The 24,863-nt window shown below is 43.1% G+C and overlaps 1 protein-coding gene across 6 annotated transcripts in view; it reads right to left on the bottom strand.

Annotated features, from left to right (window-relative positions):
* Positions 1 to 24,863, bottom strand: part of LRRK1 (leucine rich repeat kinase 1) — a 112,052-nt gene that overhangs the window by 63,885 nt on the left and 23,304 nt on the right. For all 6 annotated transcript variants that reach the window (XR_010590690.1, XR_010590691.1, XM_065558100.1 and 3 more), the window contains exons 4-7: positions 11,065 to 11,228; positions 9,211 to 9,382; positions 6,803 to 6,982; positions 5,998 to 6,146 (exon numbers count right to left, since the gene is read on the bottom strand). Coding sequence is in view for 4 of the 6 variants with exons in the window: in XM_065558100.1 (XP_065414172.1) it covers positions 5,998 to 6,146; positions 6,803 to 6,982; positions 9,211 to 9,382; positions 11,065 to 11,228 (665 nt within the window). In the remaining 2 variants the exon portion in view is untranslated. The remainder of the gene's footprint in view (positions 1 to 5,997; positions 6,147 to 6,802; positions 6,983 to 9,210; positions 9,383 to 11,064; positions 11,229 to 24,863) is intronic.

The following is a 24,863-nucleotide window of genomic DNA, read 5'->3' on the forward strand; positions in this document are numbered from 1 at the left end:
GGGCACAGCAACTGCAGAAAGCTGTTCAAACAGGGCTGATGGACACTGATGGTGTTGTCCGACTTTCTTCTACAGACCTCACTCTGAACATTCTCCCTAATTGGCTGTTTGCTCCAGCCCCTCCCTCTCTCTGTCTCTCCATTGAGCTAATCCCCTTCTAACACAACGCCACTGAGAGGACTCAAACAACAAAAGCAACAAATCATGGCGCTGACACTACCTTTGCTGCCATCACATTGCTCATGCTGCTTCTGTGTTCTCTCCCCTTCCTGTGCCCTTTGTCTATCTTTCTCTTTAGATTGTAAAGAACTAGGGACGGCCTGTGCCTACATTTGTACAGGGCCTAGCACAAGGGGACCCATTCTCAGTCGGACCCTAGGCACTACCATAAGCATAACAAATAATAATTGATAGAATTACCATGCTTCTGTGGGTGCAAGTAAGACCATGCGTCTCAACTGCCTCTCATTTGTGTCTCACCCTTTTATTACTGTGTATCATTTACAAAGAAAATGCAGAGTCATGATCCTGAGGTTATTTAATGCTATAGAAATCTATCACCGTAGCACTCAGGCTGACTTCCAAAGCCACTTTAGGGATTAAGACCCAAATTCCCATTCAAATTAATGGGAATTGGGCATCCAAATCCCCTAGGCATCTTGAAAATCTTGGCATTAAGCTTTTTGCACTGACTTGTCCTTCTGATTTTGGATCTTGGACTCACAGCGCTCTCATACATGAGCCTTGGAAGCCAGAGGCATGAGTCAAACCTTGCTGTCTGGCTTAAGCATGGTGAGCCAAATGCATCCTTGGTGTAAACACATTCAAGTCAATGGGTTTACAGTGGGGATGAATTTGGCCTTGGATTTTGTGGTTATCTCATAATAAGTTGAAACAAAACTTGGCTGCAATGCCATCAAGAAAGGAGCTTTCTTTCCTAGCTAGCACTTAATGATCTCCTCTAGCTTCGCAGGCAAGCCTGCGTCTGTGAATGTCACTCCCAGAACCCCAGGGCTTAGAATAAACAAACAAACAAACAAACAGAGTGGCATTGCATTGGGGCATACAACTATTCTGTTATTGGCTCCACAGAGTGCGCCCCATGCTCTCTAGTCCTAATAGACTAACAGTCTCTATACACAGCCTGCCCACGAATGGCTTACTAGTTTCAATACCACCAAAGAAGGCTTCTACAGACTCCCTTTACCCTACCATGGTAAGCATTTTTCAATCATCTGTCCCCTTCCCAGTCTTGAAAACTAACTGGAACTAGTCAGGAGCGGCCTGCTGCTTCTAAATGGAAGACTTTGGTTACATTATGCATCCACAATCAGAGGGAGGTGTAGGATAATTGGCTGGAGTTTTGCTATTTGTCCTATTCTGTAATTTCCTTTAAATCTTGGCAAGGAGCTGGCTACTTGATTCTGCAGAAGTGTAAAAATCCTTTCTAGCTAAATTAGTTTCTAAAATTCTTTCCTAGTTAAAATTCTTCTGCTGGGTGCGGTGATGCTGATTTACTAATTGCTAACGAGCAAATATTATTTACCAGAAACCTAGGCTGTCTGATAAGCTCTTGTACATGAACCAAGATGTTGCATCATCCACTTTCTTTAACTGGCTTGACTTGGTCTAATAGACTGCCACTCTTGCCATGGAAGGGACAATGTAAGGGTTGTAGGCCCAATGCCAGAGTGACTCTGGAGCATATCCAGTGAATATTTCTGTATCAGCAATTGAGTAACTGATAGCAGCAATCAGCCCTGTGCATGGTGAAGAAGTCAGAGAAGAGTCTCTCTCTCACACACACATCAAAGGGGCTCATTAGGAAAGTGACAACAGTTTCTTTTGCTCTTTTCCTATTTGTAATGGAAAAAATATTCTTGACACTACGTGCAGCTGGAAGGTTGTATATATATATATCTGTGCACAGACTACATTCATCTGAATGCCTTGAATCTGTGCCCTGCTAAACTGCACTTTAATGCAGTGTATATTTTGGTGATTGCAACCTGTTCCTAAATGAATGGACCATTTCCTCTTTTTATTGTGGCAGTGGTTGGGTGGATTTTTATATTAGGAAAAAAGAGAAACAGGCTTAAGAAAAGTGAGAAATAGGCTTCATCTTTCTCCCTCTGTAGCATGACGAGGTGAAAGCAAGTAGTGCTCTGTACAGCATTGCGGCTGTCTGAGAGGTTCAGTAGGTGTAAACAGACTGTCCTAATACTAAAATATTTTAGGCATACTAGGTGAAATTCATGGCTGTGCAAAGGGCCAGCATCCCTTTTGAGCACCTAACTGGGATGTTTTCCACCCACTGAAAGCAAAGATGGAGTAATCTCTTTTCTTTTTCTTTTTCGTCCTGGCCTGAGACTAAAAATATTACCACCTGGTATGTCTCACCCAAAGGGAGAGAGTTCATATATGCCTCTAATTCCCATGGAATGCTATGGAGTCTGGGGCCAAATTATCCATTGCCTATCTTAGTGGTTGCTGTTGTCTAGTCCTTGCTTTAATTAGAGGAAAGAAGAAGAGAATGTTTACTTTCCTCCTCCTTCAAGTGGGCACCGGGGGCATATTCGTCCCAGCCCAGATTCAGCAAACCATCTCTAGTCAGGAAAGCACTTAAGCACATAATCAACTTTAAGCGCACATGTAAGCGCTTTCTTGAAGTGCGTCATTCCAAATATTCAAAGACCTGAACTTTGCAAAGACATCAGGCCAATTTCATGCCTGGCAGGAGTCCTTTGATGCCAGGGGATTTACACTAGATGTGAATTTTGGCCCAGTATATCAAAGCTAATTCACACAGAAAACCTAAAATATTCAACATACAAAAATAAACCATGAGAAACAGGGCCAAGTTTCTGCTAATCGATTCATCATTCAAAACTCCTCTCTTCTTCCCTCTTAAGCAAAGTATTAAGCCATTTATAATAGAGCCTACATTAAATATGTCAGGATGTTCACATGGAAAACAATTCCCTGTACTGCACTTCAGACTTGTATTCTGCGACGTATTCAAGTGGGATATCTACTCGTTTGGAAAGCATCTCTTCTGCACAAGCACCAGTATATTACTTAGTTGTCTCAGCTGCTATTCAGCCACTCCTGGGCTTAATTAATCTCCTTTTATTCATTTGTCATCAAAAGCTAAGAAATAACCTTAGATTCATCCCCACTTTCTTCCACTTACACTCCCTTGGGAGTCTCATATAAAACTATTTTGCTAGTTCCAGACTGTAGTAAAATGCCCTTAACTCTAGAGAAACTCACTTGCTGTTCTTGTGACATATGACATCCAGCCTCTTTCTCACATTACATAATGCAACCCCTAAATTTACAAGCACCAGTCTCCTGTGAAGCTAGTAGCATATAATCACAGAGTTAAAGTGACAGCTCGGCCGGGAGCCTAAACTTGAGTGTTTTGCACAGGACAATTTATTGCTGCACAGTAAGCTGCGTCCTGTGCAATTCTGCAGTCTGGGAAACCATCACCATCACTTTGGTGACAAGTGATTTGGTGTAATCTGTTAAAAAAAACAGCTTCACTGGGGATTTTACTCACTTTATGTCATTCCATTTTGATTGCAGACAAGTATAAATTGGGCCAATGTACAGGCTAATGAGGTTAAAAAAAAGCCAAGGATGAATGCTGCATGACTTTACGAGACTTCCAATGGACTGTCAATAATGCATTTACAGTACAATATTTGTACGCATAGAACAATATTTTGCACAATGTGTGTGCATGTGCAGTTTTTAAGCACATGCACTTCCACAAAGAGTTGTTGGTTTTTTTGCTCACTATCACCTGTGCATGCAACTGACAGAATTTGCTAAATAAACTCTATTTGTGTACACAAATGGGTGTCCTGTTACCAGTCTGTGCAAGGTTGTATGCACATAAATGGAGTCCTCCCCAACATCACTGATAATTTGGTCCACATAGGTTTTCCATATTTCACAGCTCTTGGGTATTTTAGTGAGGCATAGACATATAATGAATATAAATAAAAATCATAGCTGGGAGTTTCCAAGGAACTTATGTGAGTCGGTGTCTGCGATTTGTACCCTTAAGTTCCTTTGAATATCCCAGCCCCAGTGCTTTATACCTAATATTAAGTTCTAACAGGTGGGTTTGAAAATGTGAAGAAGAATGTACAGTGCGGTTCCTTTCACTGGGCAAACTAAAAACAAGCCCTGAGCTTGCAAGAATCAGTCTCCCCACCAGGCCATATAAAACTGAGGCAATGTCTACATTACGGAACCTATGCTGGCATAGTTATATCAGCATAGCTCTGTAGTGTAGACACAGCCCAGACAGACGGAAGGAATTTTTCTGTCAGTGTAGGAACACCACGTCCCCAGATGACAGTTAGCTATGCTCATAGAACCCCTCTTCCATCAACAAAGCTGCATCTACGCTGGGGGTTTTGCTGGCATAACTAGGGGGATGTTGGTTTTTCACTTCGCTGACTGATGTAGCTATGCTGGTATGACTTAAGTGTAGACAAGGCGTGAGTAAGGCAGAATTTAGTGCTCCTGATTAAATTGAGGAGATTTGGTAAATCAAAGGGCAACTGGGTAAAATAGAATTGACATGTGTGGATTGAAGTTCCTGTCTTGCATAGCTTTATCTCGAGTAGTGAGAGGGAGCTCTGGCAATCACATGGAGAAGGGAGAAGCGTATAACACTAGAGCCCCTTTATTTATTAGTATTTCATATCTATATTGCCAGAAGGCTCCATTGTGCTAAGTGCTCGGCAAACATCGACACTGACTCTGCAATGGGATTTGTACAAGCAGAGCTTTTTGCCAGTGTCATCTCCCTCACCCAATTTTCTATGACCTGATGAAGAACGTGACTATGAAAGGCTCAGGGTTATCTATTCATTTTTAGCCTCAGTTATCTAAATGTCAAGGGAGAAGGGGAGTAATTTGAGATAATTTAGGTGCTGGAGTACTGAGAAAACGTTCTATTGATTATCTACATACCTATCTATGTAGCTCCGAAAACAGGTGTTGTAGGACATAACCCAGTTTTGGATAAGAGGGAGCTGTGGATAACTGAAGTTGAAATAATGAAGGGGATAGTGTAGTTAAACAAGTACGATAAAATAGTGAAATATAATAATACTTTGCATTAACACAGCATCTTTCATCTGAGGATCTCAAAATAATTATCACAGGTGGGGAAAGTGAGTCAGTTAAGTAATCTGCCCGAGTTCATGCTATAAGTCACTGGCTAAGTCATGAATGCCCCTCCCCGCCATCAACCTAAAACTTATTAGCTTCTTATTCAGAGGAACAAAATGACTGCACCCATATACATCCTATCAAAAAACTGCATAAACGACCCGAGCGTGGAAAAGTAAATATGAACCATTTTATTACTGCAGTGACACCTGGCAGCCTTGACTGACACCTGGGCCCTACTGTGCTAGGCACTGTACATGCACATAGTAAGAGGCTGCCCTGATGTTGTTACAATCTATATAGACAAGACAGACAAAGGGTGAGAGAAAAGAAGCTCTACTGGCCATATTTGATAGATGGGGCACTGAGGCACACAGAAATTAAGTGACTTGCTCATAGTCACATAGGCAGTCTGTGACAGAGCAAGGAATTGAATGCAGGTTTCTTGAGTCCCAATCCAGAGCCTGTACTACAAAACCAACCTTTCCTTTCCCAAACACCATCATAGTTCATGCATAATATTAAAATGACCAAGTGGAAATTACTATATATATATATATATTGTGGTTTGCAAAAGGATATCGTTTAATGGGCCCAATTATTTATGGCTTATACTTCATCATTGCCTTGTAAGCCACTTTGTAGCAGACATAATGTCAGGTTGCTCTGTATATGATAGCAAACCACCTCTTAGATGAGATGAAAAAATACCCATTGCACAATATGCAAAGATAAGCATCAATTATTAATATGACGCTTTCTTATATCACCTTCTCAGAAGACAGATAAATGGCTACTTACCGTTTTTGCTGGAGCGCTACCAGGTAGTAAGGCTGTTTCTATGAAATATTTCCTCAGAAGGTGCTTGCTAGAATCGGGACTGTCCATCAGGATGTAAGAACAAAAACAAGCCCCGTTCTGAAGTAAAAACACAGCTATATCTTCATTCCCTTTAAAGAAAAGACAGACTATGTGTCCTCTTGTTTTCAAAAGGACGAAGCCACAAGGAGCCACACCGTAAATACTATGGAACTAACCCTTTAAAAAAAAAACACCAGCTTGGCTGTGTAAAAAAGGAACTAAACTAAATAAGCCTGTTTCCTCTACCTATGCTTCTTGCTCCAGTCAAACCTTCAAAACATTGAACAAAGTTAAGTGTATTTGTTTGGCTGCTACTTCATTTTTAGCATCTTGTAAAGATGTATGCGCGGCAGCAGTGTTTTAATATAAATGATATTCATTCCAAATCAGATCTAGATGTCAAAGAATTTATCTGACCGATGTGTTTGTTTATGAGGTTCTTGCCTTTTTTTTTTTTTAAAGAAATTCTAACTAGAAAATGTAAGCAGAGAATTTATTATAAAAGAATTACCATCTGGAGGAAGTTCTGAGTCTCCCATGGTTTGAGTTTACTCCATTTTGCAGGGCTCCGCCTTAAATTGGACAAAAGGCTCAGGGCCAAATTGACAATGGTGTCAATCCATAATAACTCCAGATATGTCAATCCACATTGACACCAACGTGAGAGGGAGCAGAATTTGGCCCATTCTTTAGAAGACATCATCATCGAAAAAGGGACACAGGTGCGGAATGTGCAATTACGTACCTGCCTTTATAGCTGCATACAGGGGCAATCTCGTAAGAATGGGAAACTCATTCTTCCTCACTGCGCAGCTCCCGGGGTCAGCATTGTAAGTGAGAATTAAGAATTTAACTATCGCCAAGTGTCCCTGCTGGCAGGAGATGGCCAGCATCCAGTTCAGGAGTCGCTGGAAATTACTGGGACCTGTCAGAACGATAAGACATTGGCTTTATTTGCTGCTTTGGATGCGAGATAGTTGATCATTAACAACTTAAAAGGCAGGACATACAGGAAGAGGCCCCAAATGGCCAGGCAGTTGATTATGCTGTTACAGCATCCTTTAGAGGAATCCTAACCTGACGAGATGCACTCTCTTTTGCTTAACTGAGGTGGCTGCTAAGTGCTGTCCATTCTGTTCTTCCTTTCCCAACAAGCCGAGGGGTAATTCTCATGACATTCACCCAGCAGCGCTGGGGCCCCAGAATAGCAGCAGACCTGCCATGGGGATACGTGGCTGCAGAGCAGGCATTCAGGGAGACTTCACACCCATGGCAATGCTAAGCTCTATACCAGCTCTTCACGGGCCAGTGCAGAAGAGAGTTTGGCGGCTGGTTAGCAGGCTGCAATTAGGTGGATCGAGGGTCCATAAATCCCAGCAGGATGACTGAGTCCAGAGGCTGCAGAGCTGACCCACCCTCTGCCAGTGGATGAGGGTTGGTTTCCATCCCCCAAGATAGCTTTTCCTTAGGCTTTGCGCAAGAATGTGCCTGACTTTTGCCTTATATGATTAAATGGCTTCCTGACATGGTCTCTCAGCATACACCCCAGGCATTCCTCATAAACCTACATTTAATATGCACAAACTAACAGTCAGTTTCCATTTATGTTACCAAGTAACATCCTGCATAAAATGTTCACAGCAGGCGTGAGCTGGAGCCCTGCAAGGTCTACACCCTTGAATTTACATGCAACCTCTTCACAATTTCTCAGCTGAAATTACCTCACCCTCTTCACCCTTAGCAACTCCATAACACCACCGAATCTCATATCCTGAAAGCCAGGCGCCAGTTCAACAGTAAGCTACAGACTTGAACGTTTTAACTGGGCCATCCCTTCCCAACGAGAGTCATGTAGCAAATCTGCCAGAGTATGACTCCTGGAACGGGATATATAGGTCATTTATTATCATCATGCCCTAGTGCTGATGCAAACATGATATTTTCATGGTAATCAGTCAGGAGTCCTGCATAAAAATCTACTGAAGGTTATAGTGCTTGTAACTCAGGGGAAAAAAAAACGAAAGTGTAAAAGAAATCATTGCAATGTTCTTATTAGTTAACTTCAGAGTCTACAGGGACTTGGTCAGCATCAAACTGATCTAAATTTCCTGTCTTACTAAAATCATCGTTGATGACTGAGACTGAACAGATTTTTTAAAATCTAATTTAATTTTCACTGTTTAATATGGCTTGCTTCCTCCCGTTTCCCCTTCTCAGCTTGGGTCATAAAAATGGTCTGGCCAGTGTGATTTTCTGTTCCAGCGACCCAGCACGATAATGCAATGTCTGCATTGCAAACCTGGTAGGGGGATGTTTAAACTCAACCCCCAAACTGTTTTTAATAGAGATGGAAAATTTTCTATTGCTATTTCGCTTTCTAAATGAGCTTTTAAATTTTAAAAATACATCTATCTGTCTTAACGGGTTCATCCTGCTTCCACTGCAGCCAATGGCAAAAAAAAACACTAGCCCTCATGAATGAAGGACCAGGTGTTTAAAATGGACTGCCCTGATGCCTAGAGTATTGCAGTTGCAACCTTGTAGGGCTGCACCAGAACATTGCATCTGCTCTTACACTGGGGTTTGGAGCATTAGCCTTTTCCATCAGCAGTAACTTCACATCATTAAAATAAATAGCATGTTCAAAATAACAAACAACCCTCCCGAAAAGAAAAGCTGAAAAAGCCAACAACAAAAGAGAAGAAAATGTGCTGCTGTCTATGAGCTCGAACCCATGCTCACTCAACAGGCACTGGCTCACGACCCATCTGAACTTTATCACTGCAGAGTGCCAGAACACTTTTTTAAGTGGGATTGTGCTTCCTGAAAATACTCTCTGTTCTCTGCAGGGGCTGGGACATAACCCAGCTGTGATGATTGATGGGAATTAACTGCCAAAAAAGGCTTCTTGTCCGATTTCCAGTTAGCAAACATAGAATATTTTTTCCCAGAAGGGAAGTTGTCTCAAGGCACAAGGGACATCAGATCCTGCCACCCACTTTCCCTTCCCAGAGGAGACACAAAAAAAGTAGTGCTGGTTTGAATCTACAACACAACTGTGCAATCCCATGAGGCTGGTGCAAAAGTGGGGCCGGGGAGGAGGAGAACAAGCAGGTCACCAACAGACAGTGAGACAAAAAAAAAAAACCGTACCGAGCAAAGAATCCAATAATTCCTTCACAATGTCCTCATGTCCAAAATATGCCGCCACCACAGCCGGATTATCATCATTGGGTTCCGTTGGTAACCCCACCAACGCTTCCTTGAGTAAATACCTCACTGCATGCAGATCTCCATAGGCTGAGGCAATACTCAAAAGTTGGCACTAGTGGAGAAAACACAGCATAATAAAGCAAGGTAATCTCTCCCTCTCACATCTTTTTCTGAGGACTATGAAGTACACAGACTGTGATGACAGGGACCTTTTAGCTACGTAGTTCAATGTCCCCCATCACTGTAGTATAAGAGCTCTATTCACAAACACTAATGAATTTATCACAACACCCCTGGGAATTATCATCCCCATTTTACAGATGGGAAATTGAGACAGAAAGAGATTAAGAGTCCAGGGTCACAGAGGAAGCATATAGTAAAATCTGGGCCTGAATACAGACCTCCCAAATTTGGTCCTGAATACAGACCGCCATTCATTGCCGATTGTAATACTTAGGACTTGATATTACTGTATTACACATGCTATGGCTTTTGGGAAAACCAGTCTCTCAGCTGACAAAATCTCTTTTCTGTAAATGCCTTTCTAAATTACCTCACCGACTCCATCTGTTTTCTTTATTGGAACAGTCTACTACAGTGAGTAGATAAGATTTTACATTTTTTGTGTAACCACAGAATGTAAGTTTTCATTCTATATTAAAACAACTCAGTATCTTCCAAAGATAATCAAGGTCTGTGATATAGACGCTGGAAGAGGCTCAGGGCAGCCAGACACATTGTACATTTCCTTTGAATTGCCTCATATGAAACCTCAACCTTGACCTGAAGGAACTGCCTGCCTGCTCTGTGGCTGGCGTTACGCAATGCCCCTGGAGAGGTCATTGATGGGAACTGAAGCTGAGACCTCTGGATCTAAACGCATGAGCCTTTCCTCTCAAAGCTAAAAGAACCAGCAGCCAGTAGGGTAGGCAAGGTAAAAGTCACACTACTCTTGGCATGAAAGAAGCCAATAGCTTTGTCTAAGTGGCTGCAACAGCCCCTTTATCGTCTCCAGTGACATCCAAACAGAAATGGAACAAAAACAAAACTCAAAGCACAAGCCTCTCGTGGGCTAATACATTTTACTAAACCATTTACCCCATAATCTATAATGTATTTTGCCATGAGTGGCCTCATTTTCTGGAATCATGACACACCATGACACTAACCTTCTTCCCCAAACCAATTTTACAAAGTCATTTTTCTGAGTAAAACCATTCACTTTAAAACAGTCACTGAAGAACGAATGGTTAATTGACAGTTTCTGAAACGAGGGTGCAAGAATTATTTTTCCTTTCCCTGCAACCAAGCAGATCATCTTGAAATAGCATCTAGAAGTGAAGAGTTAAATCTTGCAGTGCTTACCCAGGCAAAACTGCGGTAAGGTCCAGTGGCCAGGGCAGAGGACTGGGAGTCGGGAAACTTGGGGTGAAATCCTGACCCCATCAAAGTCAACAGAAGTTTTGTCACTGACTTTACTGGAACCAGGATTCCACCTGCTCTCCACTGATCTGTTATGTGAGCTTGGATATGCCACTTCACCTACCTGTGCCTGCTTTCTCTCCAAACCATTGGCTCTCTTGTCTATTTAGAAAGTTGAAGGCAGATCTGCCTCTTATTTTGTGCTTGTGCGGTGCCCAGCACAATAAGACTCCAATCTTTTGTGGGTTTCTGGGTAACAGTGTAAGATAAAAGTGAATGGGCCTTTTGCATGAGAAACAACTGCAGATCCAAGCCCAGAGTTGGTAGGTTTCTTTTCCAGTGAGACCTGATGACAGATAACACATACTCTACCTTTTCCACTTGTAGTATGTTCTCCTCACATGAGAGTTTAATCAGCTCTTGGGCCTTATTGGTGTCTCCACTTTTGTAAGCATCCTGAATGCTTCCTATCACAGGGGAGTGACCTACGGAGACGTCGCCAACTGTGGACTGTTTGCCACCCATGTCCACAGTACCTGGGTTAAAAGAAGGAAAGAAAGGAAAGGAAGAAGCATTTACTTATTACTAGTGCAGTAGATTATTTTGTGCATACAGTAAAAAAAAAAAACAAAAAAAGAACATCCTAAAAACCGGTGGTGAGACAACTTTCCAATGGGGACATGAAACTGAAAAGGGCAATGACTTCCTTAATCTCTGCTAGAGGGGCTTTCCAACGGGTGGTGCATAAAAGCAAACACACTTGGATTCTGCAGAACAAGTACTTAGGCAAGGTTGCCACCTGGAGTAGTTCTGAGGAACTGAGTGGTCCCTACAGGTAGCAAGACAACTCTGAATTATTATTTAGACCTATTTCTTATATCATACTAAAGTCTTCTTTCACCATCAGTATAGTCACACTAAATAACAAGCCACTGTCATTCTGTGGCCCCACCTATCAGAGGGACTCACACGATCTTTGTAACATTAATTAATTAAGCCTCGCAACATCCATATGAGGGGAGGAAAAATCATCTTCCATTTTCTGGATGGGAAAAATGAGAAACAGAGAGATTAAGCAAGATGCCCACGGTCACACAGGTCCACCTTGGATGAGCCGGGAATAGAAACCAGAGCCCTAAATCCTGTGTTTTAGCCACAAAACCATCCCAGAAAGATTAGATCCATTTTGTCTGAGGCTGTGTGATGGGGTGTATATGCACCACGCCCCCAGCTGGGGAGCAAAGGGATTAACTCTTCCCTTTAAAGGTGCATGAGCTGTCAGGACCGGCAGAGAGAGGCCTTCATTAAGAGGCAGCCATAAAGCTGGTGTTGATAGGGAGTGCATTATGGGGCAACGAGTTGGCAAGGCTGCTTTTTCAGCTCATAAAAAAACCAAATTCCAGATAAGTTTATATCTAAAACAATCATGACTAAAAAGTGCCCAAGAGGCAGCAGGAAGGGCACTGGGCAGCGATGTCAGCAGGTCTGGATTCTGTTCCTGGCTCAGTCACTCACCTGGTGTGTGACCTTGGGGAAGTCATTTCACTTCTCTGTGCCTCGGTTTCCTTCCTCATCCTTTGTCTGTTTTGTCTATTCAGGGTGCATACCCTTCGGGCCAGGAACTGTCTTGGACCATGTGTTTGCGCACTGCCTAGCACAATGGGGCCCTGACTTTGGCTGAGGCCTGTAAATGTTACAACACCACCACCAACCACCAACAACAGCAGCAGTTAACTCCATTACAAATGATATTATGAAAAGCCTGAAAGAATGAAACATAATTATAATGGAAAGAAAATCAGGGGTGCTTCTCACCAGTGAAGAGAGATCTGTTAGTGCTTAAATTAGGGTTACCATATTTTGTGCCTCCAAATGGAGGACACTCCACGGCCCCCGCCCCCGGCCCCGCCCAACCCCTCCCCCTCCCCAAAGTCTCCGCCCCCTCCCCTGCTTCCCGCGAATATTTGATTCGCGGGAAGCCTGAAGCAGGTAAGGGGGGTGTGGGGGGAGGAGGCGCGGCCCAGGTTGGCCCCCCGGCGTTTCCAGCCTGGGTCGGCTCGGGCCCTGGGGTGCCGGCCCCGGCCGACCACCCCCGGCCCGCCCAGCACTGCCGGCCCCCGGTGGCCCGGCGCACCCCCCGACTCCCGGCCCCGGCTCCCCACCGGCCCAGCTCCCCACCGGCCCAGCTGACCGGCTCCTGGCCGGCCCGGCTCCCCGCCGGCCCGGCCGGCCCGGCTCCCGGCCGGCCCGGCTCCCCGCGGGCCCGGCTCCCCGCCGGCCCGGCCGACCCGGCTCCCCGCAGGCCCGGCTCCCCGCCGGCCCGGCCGACCCGGCTCCCCGCCGGCCCGGCCGACCCGGCTCCCCGCCGGCCCGGCTGACCTCCCGATTTTCCCGGACACGCCCGGCTTTTGGGGATTTCCCCCCGGACGGGGATTTGAGCCCCCCAAAAGCCGGACATGTCCGGGAAAATCCGGACGTATGGTAACCCTAGCTTAAATAAGTTTTTCCTACTAAACCAACACTATAATTCCTTTTACATCTGTCTCAAAGAACCCTTCAAAGCCACCAACAGATCAGTTGTGCGTAGAGTAACCAGATGTCCCGCTTTTATAGGGACAGTCCCAATATTTGGTGCTTTGTCTTATGTAAGCAATTACTCCCACCCTATCCCAAATTTTCACACTTGCTATCTGGTCACACTAGTTGTGCGCCTGGGTTTATTGCATGAGTTAACAAGAAGATCTTTGTGAATTTTAGTGTAACGCAGGCAGGAATAAGGACTAAGTCTGGATCAATCTATAGTTGTCAGTACATATCCTTGGATAATGCAGTCTGAATTACCAATACATTCTGACTAACGTTGCTCATTAATTATTTAAATCAAGCTCAAGTCACCGAGACATCTGAGAGGGCTCCAGAGATTCATGCCATTAAGATAAGCAGGCAACAGTAATCCTTCTCAGGAGCTGCAAAATGTGTGAAGGGCAAACAGCAAGAATTCAAACCAAATGAACGTGATATTAAATGAAACTGGAATGAGCAGCAGCTCTGAATTCATGCAACAGGAACAGCGCCTTGACTGCATTCAGTTTTCACCCCCAATTTGTAGACGTTTTGCTGAATATATAGAAGAACATTTAACATTTACTAATCTCCTGTCCTGATCATTTAAAAATCACTGCACAGCCATAGGTCAGCTATCAGAATACCTATATTTTTCTGTGCTTTTATAAAATAAGTTACTTTTTAAATTGTCTATTTGTATGCATTCATTTCTTTGCTTGTTTTTAAATGGATGTGGAAGCTGATCAATGCAGATAATTCATTAGAAGACAGTGGTTCTCAAAGCCGGTCCGCCGCTTGTTCAGGGAAAGCCCCGGGCGGGCCAGCCGGTTTGTTTACCTGCCGTGTCCGCAGGTAAACCGGCCCGGCCCGCCAGGGGCTTTCCCTGAACAAGTGGCGGATCGGCTTTGAGAACCACTGTTATAAGACACTAGTTCAAATGGTGATAAGATGGTACTTCACTAGCTAGGGAAGTTTAAAGGAAAATGGGTCTCTAGCCCAGTGAGCTCAGCACCTGCTAAGGTATAACCAAGAAATAACCCATTAATGCTCCATTTGAACACTCATAACGTGTGGGAAAGATAGGGTTCATAACTGCTTCACTGGGAGACGTGGATCAGCATTCATGTCACACACCCCATTGGTACCTGGCCTGGGCCAGGGAAGCTAAAGATCCAACCAGCGGACCAAATTCAGTGATGATTCCTGGTCACGTTCAACCTGAGGCATATTGCGCATATGCTAAGAAGAATGCTTCACTGAACCTAGCTAACTTCTAGTCTTTGAAATGAAATGAACATTTAAACATCATAACAAGGGCAAAAAGTCGATATTGCATATTACTTAACTCAGTTTTGTAACTGTCATCAAAATGTCTTTCTAAGATCACATTCTGCTTTTCTGCTTAAGGGAAACTGATCTCACTCCTCAAAAGCCTGAGACCCAGTGCTATCATTAGATCATTAGCAACAGAAAAAGCTTGCAACTCAACCAACTTTCAACCAGAAAGAGAGCAAAACTGAGGCGTCACAGGGAGAGAAAAATTCTGCCCTCAAAGTCAATTACCTCCATGTGACCAGACTGAAGTTAATGAGGTTTCACAGATTTAAGTGAGAGTGGAACCCAGTTCATTCATTCGTGGGGTCTCAAAAGAAAAAATGTCATCTGTTGCATAGCAATGGGTCTGACTGAGTCACACTAATTACCTGATTCACTAATGGCAGCTTGAGAAATCATGTATCTACTTTTGTCATCAATTTTGCACTGGTTTTCTTAAAGCAATTGTAAGACTATTAATAACATTATTTAAGAGATAGGAAATAAAGGGTAAGAAGTGTGTTTATTTGCTTACTTTATATTAAGTATTAAAAGAAAAGAATAATGACCTCTTATTGATCAAAGACGATTTTATTTCTAGAAGTTTTCTGACTGACCTACCTTTAATACCTGCATTTATGTTGCTGGGGAAATTCTTTGCTAAAATATGTTAATTTTGCCATATCATATAATCCATTTTTAAGCCGAACTCCCCATTGAAATCAAGGGTAAATTAAGTTTTGCGTAAGTCTTTTATCCTGCAAACTGTTACACGTGAATAACTTCAACACCTGTGAGGGGTCTCACTAAATGGGCCAACTCACATGTGTAAAATTACTGAAAGAATGTACTGTGTGACCAGCTGCTGAAGACAAATGACTCTGAAAATGCCCATAAGGGTTCAATCATGCAAGGTGCTGAGTATTCCGGCCCAGATCCAGTGTTTAGCTCTAAGCATGTACGTCAGTAGCAGGAACTTAACATTAAGCATGTGCTCAAGCCCTTTGCTGAATAGGGGTCTACATGAGTATAAGATAACGTATAGGGACTAGTGAATTACATTACTATGAATACAAGAAGTTCTGATAATATTGTAAGAGGCCATCAGAATCAAACAAAACAAGGCCCACGGGCTTTCTCTTGCCTATTCATACCCCCATCTCTGATATCTGCCCTATTTGAGACCTCTGAACCCCAGACTCTGTTTGTTCCAATAAGGACAGTAAGCGAACCAAGCATTGTTTTAAAAGGGAAAGTTGTAGGCATTCACTGACTTTTAACAGTGCTTCGTTCTTTCACAGTTGAACCCACTTTAGATTTCATATTAAAGGAACTAACTTAATTTGATTTCAATATTATTTAAGGCGTCACCACCAATTCAAATTTAGATTATTCAATATCAGGCTTTTACTAAAGTTAAGAGCAGTAGAAATATCTCTGATTTTCTTTTTTTAAAGTATGCAAGGAAACTGTTGTTTACAAACAAACATGACCCCTGCTCGGTTTGCAATCTAAATGTTATGGCACTAACAACCTGGAAGTGAAATTGACAGCATTCTCCAAGCGAAAAGAAATGCAATAAAAAGTAAACAAATGTCATTAATAATGAAAACTATATGGGGATTTTATAATTACGTGCAGTTTTATTAACTCTAAGGCCTTGTTAGTAACCTGGATAAGGAAACTGTTTGTTTAAAATATGCCATTTCTAAATTGACACTGTTCTTTCAATTAAAAAGAAGTGACTGTTTGCAGGTAAACTCCACTGCAAACTATCAATATGTCAATGAATGATAGCACAATAAAGGGGCAGACTGTGCAGTTTCATATGGGTCTCTTTACATTCCAGATTATCTACTCACCACAATATATGAGCAATACCTGTCTTTGAGAAGTCACAATATAAAGTTTTAAAAGGCCACAACTCCCTATAACAGATTAGGCAAAATATGTTTGGACACAATAGACATAAATACTTTCATATCAGGATATTTCATTTACCGTAAAACAGACAGGACACAAATGAGATGTTTGATAGAAGATAAAATGGGAGCAGGGAGTTATTCTGTTTCAATAAAGGATTTAAAACAAAACCCCAATTACCCTTGCTTTAAAACTGCTACTAACCTTGTCATACTTTAGGAAGGCGATTCCAAGGATTGGAGCAAATCAAAGATCATTATTTTAAGACCATCTCCCATAAGGTATCAACCTATTCAGTGATGGTCCATTAAGCTATTAATTCCTTGAACTGTTAACCATCTAAACTCTGCTTCAGCAGAAATAGCTTCCAGACAGTCCTTACTGCGGCCACTAGATGTAACGTCTCTTGGCTGGAGAGATGTCTCTTTGTCTGAAGTGACTACCGCATTTTAGCCTTGATGGTAATTTTCATCTCCATGTCCTATTACAGTGAAATTCAACCCTCTGGTTCTTAAGAGAGGATTCAGGGGGTGGGGATGGGGGGGTGGGGAGATAGCAGCTCCAGGGTGACCTCAGACATTAATTCCTTGGCAGCACCAGATGGCTAGTGCTGAGGTTTATCAAATTAATCTTTTGCCATTTTGACTCTTGAACATTGTCACAGAGCAAATTAAAAAAGGGAAAAAGTGATGGGTACTGGCCTTGTTTAAAATGTGCAAAATAGTTCAGACTAAAAATAAATAAATCACCAAACCCAGCACAGATGCTGAAATTTGACAATAATAATCCAAAGACATTTTAACAAGTATTTGTGAAACTTTGAAACAAACTCCAGACCATGCTAATCCTAGCATGCCTCCTGCACCTTCTGTAACAGACCCAGGCTCCAATTTATTTCCTGTTTCTATGAAAAGTTTTAAATTAATAATACTAACAATTATTTTGCACTTCTAGGACCCTAATTAAAGCCTACTGCAGTCATTGGAAAGACACCCATTGCCTTGGGTGGGCTTTGGATCAGTCTCCTTTAGAGAGAACTTCACAATCATTATGGGCCAGGTTCTGCCACCATGACGCACTCATTCGAAGTAGTACTTTACTCCTTGATTCACCCCAAAGTTGCCAGTAGCCAGATGAGGTAACTGAAGCTCTACTTTCTAGAGAGTCTGAGAACAGGTTTCACAAATCCCCTGCCTGCGTCTTTGCGGCTCCCAATTTACTCAACAAAAAACCCCAACAACCCTGAAATCGGGGTTAAATATGCTGGGTTTGCAGAAGGAAAGGGAGACACTGAGTGAAACGTCCCTGTCCCTCTGAACAAAATCACACTAGGAGAGAATTTAGATAGTGCCCCAACCATGCACAGGTGACTGGATTGTTACTCTCCACATTAAACAAGGGGGAGAGGGGGAAGAAGATCTCATTCCATGATGACAAACTACTTTGGGGCATATTCTTTGTTTTCTTTAGTAAATTTGTATGGTCAAACCACACGTCCTTCCCCCACTCACCACAGCAGGCCCCAGTTGTGGCAGAACCACCCGCCCCACCCTACGTGCTAGGGAGCTCACTCCACCTCCAGAAAGGAGTGAGGACAGTGGAGTGACAATGCTGCAGCTCCACCAGCCATTGACCACGCACATGGGGATTAGGAGGAATAGCCACAGAGGCTACAACTGAGGCCACAGAGTGGCTCTACTATCTCGCTGTGGTCTTTGAAGGGGATTGTTCCTTCTCCCAGCCCTCAATTCCCTGTGTCCACACAGGCCCATTACTCTATTGTGCAAGGTGCTGTACATTCCAGTGGAAGACATGGTTCCTGCTTTGAGGAGTTTACAATCTAATTTATATGGTTCTTATGATTTAGATGAAATATACAAAGTCCCACCTGTCTGATTTATAATCCTGGTGGCTACATTTTGAATCAATCAGAACCATTACGAAGTCCCTGCTGGGAAACCCATCAGAGACGTTACAAGAAATCCATCCAGGAGATAACAAAATGGCCTGGATCTGTTGACGAGCCAAAGTGACAGAACTGGGCAAAGCCCTCCTGATGGTAAAGTGATCTCTCTCTGTGACTAGTGTGATGCAATGACTGGAGACACAGGCTATAATCACACCAAAGCTTCTCATTCTCCATGCAACCAACATCACGTCACTTCTTCAAGCAAAGAGGAAATCTCTTTTGTGGTGATTCTGAGGGCTTAGCAGCTCAGTTTAATCAAACATCCATTATTTAAACTAATTACAGCAATTGTTCTACACTGAGAGGCCCTGGGTAGGCCAGTGGAAAAGAGGATGTAAAACTGGGCATAATCCACAGCACATAGAATATCAATAAAAAGAACAGGAGTACTTGTGGCACCTTAGAGACTAACAAATTTATTAGAGCATAAGCTTTCGTGGACTACAGCCACTATGCTCTAATAAATTTGTTAGTCTCTAAGGTGCCACAAGTACTCCTGTTCTTTTTGTGGATACAGACTAACACGGCTGCTACTCTGAAACCTGTCATAGAATATCAATGTTAATCAATGCCCAATTCCCCTAAAAATGGAGCCGGTAACGATGTAATTAGAGGGCCAAAGATGAAATCTGGAGGAATAGTGCCAGGCTGACTTCAGAGAAAAATCAGACATCGAAGGGGTCTTTTGCTGCTGCTGTTTAATTTAGTATTATTTTTAAATTGCTTGAATGCCAGTACCTTGCATGTCAATGTTTGTCCTGCATAAAGTGTTTGTCACTGAATTAAAAGGACTTTATAAGACAAACTTTGACAAGCGGTAACTACAGTGATGCATAGTGCACCATGATAATGAAAACCATTGAAAATCATCAAAAGCAAAATTCTCTTAATCTGAAAGTGAAATCATTTGTTAAAATTGTAAATTAGGGGTCAGAAACGTTCGCCACATGGCTCGCCAGGGTAAGCACCCTGGCGGGCCGGGCCAGTTTTATTTACCTGCTGACACGGCAGGTTCGGCTGATCGCGGCCCCCACTGGCCGCGGTTCGCCGTCCCGGGCCAATGGGGGCGGCAAGAAGCCGCGGCCAGCACATCGCTCGCCCGCGCCACTTCTGCTGACCCCGGTTGTAAATGAAAATCAGAAAGTGGAAAAAAAAAAGGACTCTGGGAAGGAAAATGATTTGGGGTTTTATTCCCTTGAAAAGCTACACCCAGAGATGAATTACAAAAACCTAGCACACCTAGAAAGCTGCAGCTTCAGTTCTACATTTATAGGATATTTTCTGTAATGAATCATCTGCATTTGGATGTATAGCTGTGTATACCTTGGATTATGGGAATGAATTACTTTATTCTGGGAGTCTGAGTGAAAATGGGTCAGTTATTCCTTTTGTGCTGGACAATAACAAATTCAAGGGGCCACTTAATCCCATGAAAGGGCAGCAAGTTTAGAGCCAATACAAAGAAATACACTTCAGTGCATCACAACATCAGCATCAACCTCCAACCTGTGTTATAGAAAGTTAAATCACATTCAACAGAGCTGGATAAATTCATGTCTACTAGCTATATTTCTATGCATGGTAAGGGAATATGGGCATTCAAATTTCACACTTAAAGGTGTAACTTCTCCCCTGTGGTCATCAAGAAGGAATGTTTGCCTTATGTATAGCATTGCACCGTTGGCTAGTTGTTCAAGTGCATGGTGGTATTTTGTATGTCTGGGCTACAATGAAAGGCTTATTATCTGGTTTGACAATTCCTATGTAAAATCTCAGCTCACAATACACTCAGACATTCAAATGCACATTTCTCCATATCTCATCCCCAGCTCCCTCAACTCTAGTTATAAACATTGTCCTTTACTGAGAGAGTTAACATGTAACATTGATCCCACATCTTAGGCAAGCTAGCCAAACTGTCGCAAGCAAATGACAGGGAGATGAAAGCAAACATAGATCTGCCCCTTTCTCTTTCTGAATGGGACTCAGGATGACTAAATAAATAATATATGGAGCTATACCTATCTCATAGAACTGGAAGGGACCTTGAAAGGTCATTGAGTTCAGTCCCCTGCCTTCACTAGCAGGACCAAGTATCAGAGGGGTAGCCGTGTTAGTCTGAATCTGTAAAAAGCAACAGAGGGTCCCGTGGCACCTTTAAGACTAACAGAAGTATTGGAGCATAAGCTTTCGTGGGTGAATGCCCACTTCATCAGTCGCAAGTAATGGAAATTTCCAGAGGCAGGTATAAATCAGTATGGAGATAATGAGGTTAGTTCAATCAGGGAGGGTGAGGTGCTCTGCTAGCAGCTGAGGTGTGAACACCAAGGGAGGAGAAACTGCTTCCATAGTTGGATAGCCATTCACAGTCTCTGTTTAATCCTGATCTGATGGTGTCAAATTTGCAAATGAACTGGAGCTCAGCAGTTTCTCTTTGGAGTCTGGTCCTGAAGTTTTTTTTGCTGTAAGATGGCTACCTTTACATCTGCTATTGTGTGGCCAGGGAGGTTGAAGTGTTCTCCTAGAGGTTTTTGTGTATTGCCGTTCTTGATATCTGACTTGTGTCCATTTATCCTCTTGCGTAGTGACTGTCCAGTTTGGCCAATGTACATAGCAGAGGGGCATTGCTGGCACATGATGGCATATAGAACATTGGTGAACGTGCAGGTGAATGAGCTGGTGATGTTGTAGCTGATCTGGTTAGGTCCTGTGATGGTGTTGCTGGTGTAGATATGTGGGCAGAGTTGGCATCGAGGTTTGTTGCATGGATTGGTTCCTGAGTTAGAGCTGTTATGGTGCTGTGGGCGAGGACTGGCCTGCCTCCCAAGGTCTGTGAAAGTGAGGGATCATTGTCCAGGATGGGTTGTAGATCACTGATGATGCGTTGGAGAGGTTTAAGCTGAGGTCTGTAGGTGATGGCCAGTGGAGTTCTGTTGGTTTCTTTTTTGGGCTTGTCTTGTAGCAGGAGGCTTCTGGGTACACATCTGGCTGTTGATTTGTTTCCTTATTTCCTTGTGTGGGTATCGTAGTTTTGAGAATGCTTGGTGAAGATCTTGTAGGTGTTGGTCTCTGTCTGAGGGGTTGGAGCAGATGCGGTTGTACCTCAGCGCTTGGCTGTAGACGATGGATCGTGTGGTGTGTCCGGGGTGGAAGCTGGAGGCATGTAGCGGTCGGTGGGTTTTCGGTATAGGGTGGTGTTAATGTCGCCATCGCTTATTTGTACTGTGGTGTCTAGGAAGTGGACCTCCCGTGTAGATTGGTCCAGGCTGAGGTTGATGGTGGGGTGGAAGCTGTTGAAATTGTGGTGGAATTCTTCCAGGGTCTCCTTCCCATGGGTCCAGATGATGAAGATGTCATCAATGTAGCGTAGGTAGAGAAGGGGTGTGAGTGGACGAGAGCTGAGAGATGAGCGAGTGCCCATGGCGGTGCCACTGGTCTGGAGGTATATAATGTCACCAAATTTGAAATAATTGTGCGTGAGGATAAAGTCACAGAGCTCAGCAACAAGTTGTGCTGTGCCATCATCAGGGATACTGTTCCTGACAGCGTGTATTCCATCTGTGTGTGGGATGTTTGTGTAGAGAGCCTCTACATCCAGACCAGTGGCACCGCCATGGGCACCCGCATGGCCCCACAATATGCCAACATTTTTATGGCTGACCTGGAGCAACGCTTCCTCAGCTCTCGTCCACTCACACCCCTTCTCTACCTATGCTACATTGATGACATCTCTCCAACGCATCATCAGTGATCTACAACCCATCCTGGACAATGATCCCTCACTTTCACAGACCTTGGGAGGCAGGCCAGTCCTCGCCCACAGACAACCCGCCAACCTTAAGCATATTCTCACCAGCAACCACACACCGCACCATAATAACTCTAACTTGGGAACCAACCCATGCAACAAATCTCGATGCCAACACTGCCCACATATCTACACCAGCAACACCATCACAGGATCTAACCAGATCAGCTACAACACCACCGGCTCATTCACCTGCCCATCCACCAATGTTATATATGCCATCATGTGCCAGCAATGCCCCTCTGCTATGTACATTGGCCAAACTGGACAGTCACTACGCAAGAGGATAAATGGACACAAGTCAGATATCAAGAATGGCAATACAAAAAAACCTGTAGGAGAACACTTCAACCTCCCTGGCCATACAATAGCAGATGTAAAGGTAGCCATCTTACAGCAAAAAAACTTCAGGACCAGATTCCAAAGAGAAACTGCTGCGCTCCAGTTCATTTGCAAATTTGACACCATCAGATCAGGATTAAACAGACTGTGAATGGCTATCCAACTATGGAAGCAGTTTCTCTTCCCGTGGTGTTCACACCTCAACTGCTAGCAGAGCACCTCACCCTCCCTGATTGAACTAACCTTGTTATCTCCATACTGATTTATACCTGCCTCTGGAAATTTCCATTACTTGCATCTGATGAAGTGGGCATTCACCCACGAAAGCTTATGCTCCAATACTTCTGTTAGTCTTAAAGGTGCCACAGGACCCTCTGCTGCTTTTAGCAGGACCAAGTTTGTTTGTTTTGCCCCAGATCCCTAAATGGCCCCCTCAAGGATTGAACTCACAACCCTGGGTTTAGCAAGTCAATGCTCAAACCACTAAGCTATCCCTCTCTCCACCAACTGAGTTAGGAATACTGGCAGGCATTAGCTAGCTAACCCTGCTGTCCTCAGATCATAAATATAGAATGCTTATCTGTCAGAAAGTCCCTTGGTTCCTGTTTGCCCTTCCTGCTCTGAGTGCTGAAGAGGAAGAGGTGAAGCTGAAACCAAGTGAAAAGTTTAGTCTGATGCATTTGTGCTGGTGGGATCCTGACTGGTTTGCAGAGAAGCAAGCAGAGATTGTGGGAGGGCACAAGAACAAGTCAGAGCAACTTGCTTAATTCATTGGGAAAAAATGAATTAATTGGACTAATCAGTCACAGAGGTGACTTCACCTGTTTAATTGAATGCAAGATCTGGCCTATTAACTTTAATGTTATTTAACAAATTTATTCCCCATTATTTAAGAGCTTTCAAAATTCTCGTGGTCACAATCCATTTTTTGGTAGGCAGGTGTCAGACTCATGAAACTATCATCATAACCAGCAGGCTGGGTGTCAGCACTCTATTTAGGCCAAGATCAGAATGGGCATGCAGGAAGCGCTGACCTCCTGCTCACAGATATAGCCCCTCCAGCTCAAAGGCGAGGTGCCCTGGTGAGCAGTGTGAAGAAGTTTACACTGTCTTTACCCGTATTATACTACTCTAGGCATAAACAAAAGACTTTAATAGAACATCAATATTCTTTGGAAAGAAGTGAAAAAGTTGACATTAAATTCCATTCAATAGGGAAAACAATAAAATAAAATAAATACCAGGGAACAGAACCCTAAAATGGCTGGATATGTGGTTATTGTATAGAAAAATTAAAATGACTCAGCTTTTAAATGAAAGTTCTATTTCTGTGGCACGGTTTCGGTGATTTCATCCCAGTCCTATCGTTTGCATCATTCACAAACATGCTTATCGCTATAAGCCACCTCGACTACTCTTTTTCTTTACCAGATATATATTTTTAATTTGAACATGTTCTCTCTTTTGTTCTCTCAGTTAGTGTTCTCTCTTTGATTCCCTTCACGCTGCTTTTCCAAATATTGACTATGCCAAACAAAGAGAGACTATTAAAGCACCGCTCCTGGGCCTCCAGTGGGAAGTGATAAAAAGGAGATTTAAGGACAATACCTCTTTAACTGAACAAAGTACAAGCCATGAAATCCAGACCAAGAGAAGGAATTAATTAGTATAACTAGAGCTGGTCAAAATTTTCAACTAATTTTTTAAAAATAAAATATGGCCACCATTTTTCACAATTAAAATTTTCATCGCCAATTTTACTTTCTTTTGAAATTTTCAAATTTTCCCACAGCAACCTTCTCTCTCCCCCCCCCCCCCCCCAACCCGGTAAATGTTCCAGTGTTCGGTTTTTCATTGGGAAAAAAACCTACAAAACAAACAAACAAAAAAAAGGTTTTCATTCCTTTAAATATTTTTCTCAAAAACATGTTTACTATTTCCCAACCAGCACTAATGATTACTTGTATTAGCTGCTACAGCAATACCAATAGTGAACTGGGAACAGAGCCACCCTGTGCTAGCCAATGTTCAAATGCATACGATGACTCAGTCCTCACCCCAAACAGCTCACAATTTGAGGCCTGGAAATCTTATTCAGGAAAGCACTTAAGCACATGCTTAACTTTAAGCACATACTGAAACACTTTCCTGAAAGCACTTAAGCACAGCTTTAAGCATGTGAGAAGGTCCCAGTCAGACTTAAGCACATATTTAATTGCTTTCCCGAATTAGGGCCTACGTATGCGATAG

The sequence above is a fragment of the Chrysemys picta genome, chromosome 10 (genome assembly GCF_011386835.1).
Source record: "Chrysemys picta bellii isolate R12L10 chromosome 10, ASM1138683v2, whole genome shotgun sequence".
In the NCBI taxonomy this organism is placed as follows: Eukaryota; Metazoa; Chordata; order Testudines; family Emydidae; genus Chrysemys; species Chrysemys picta.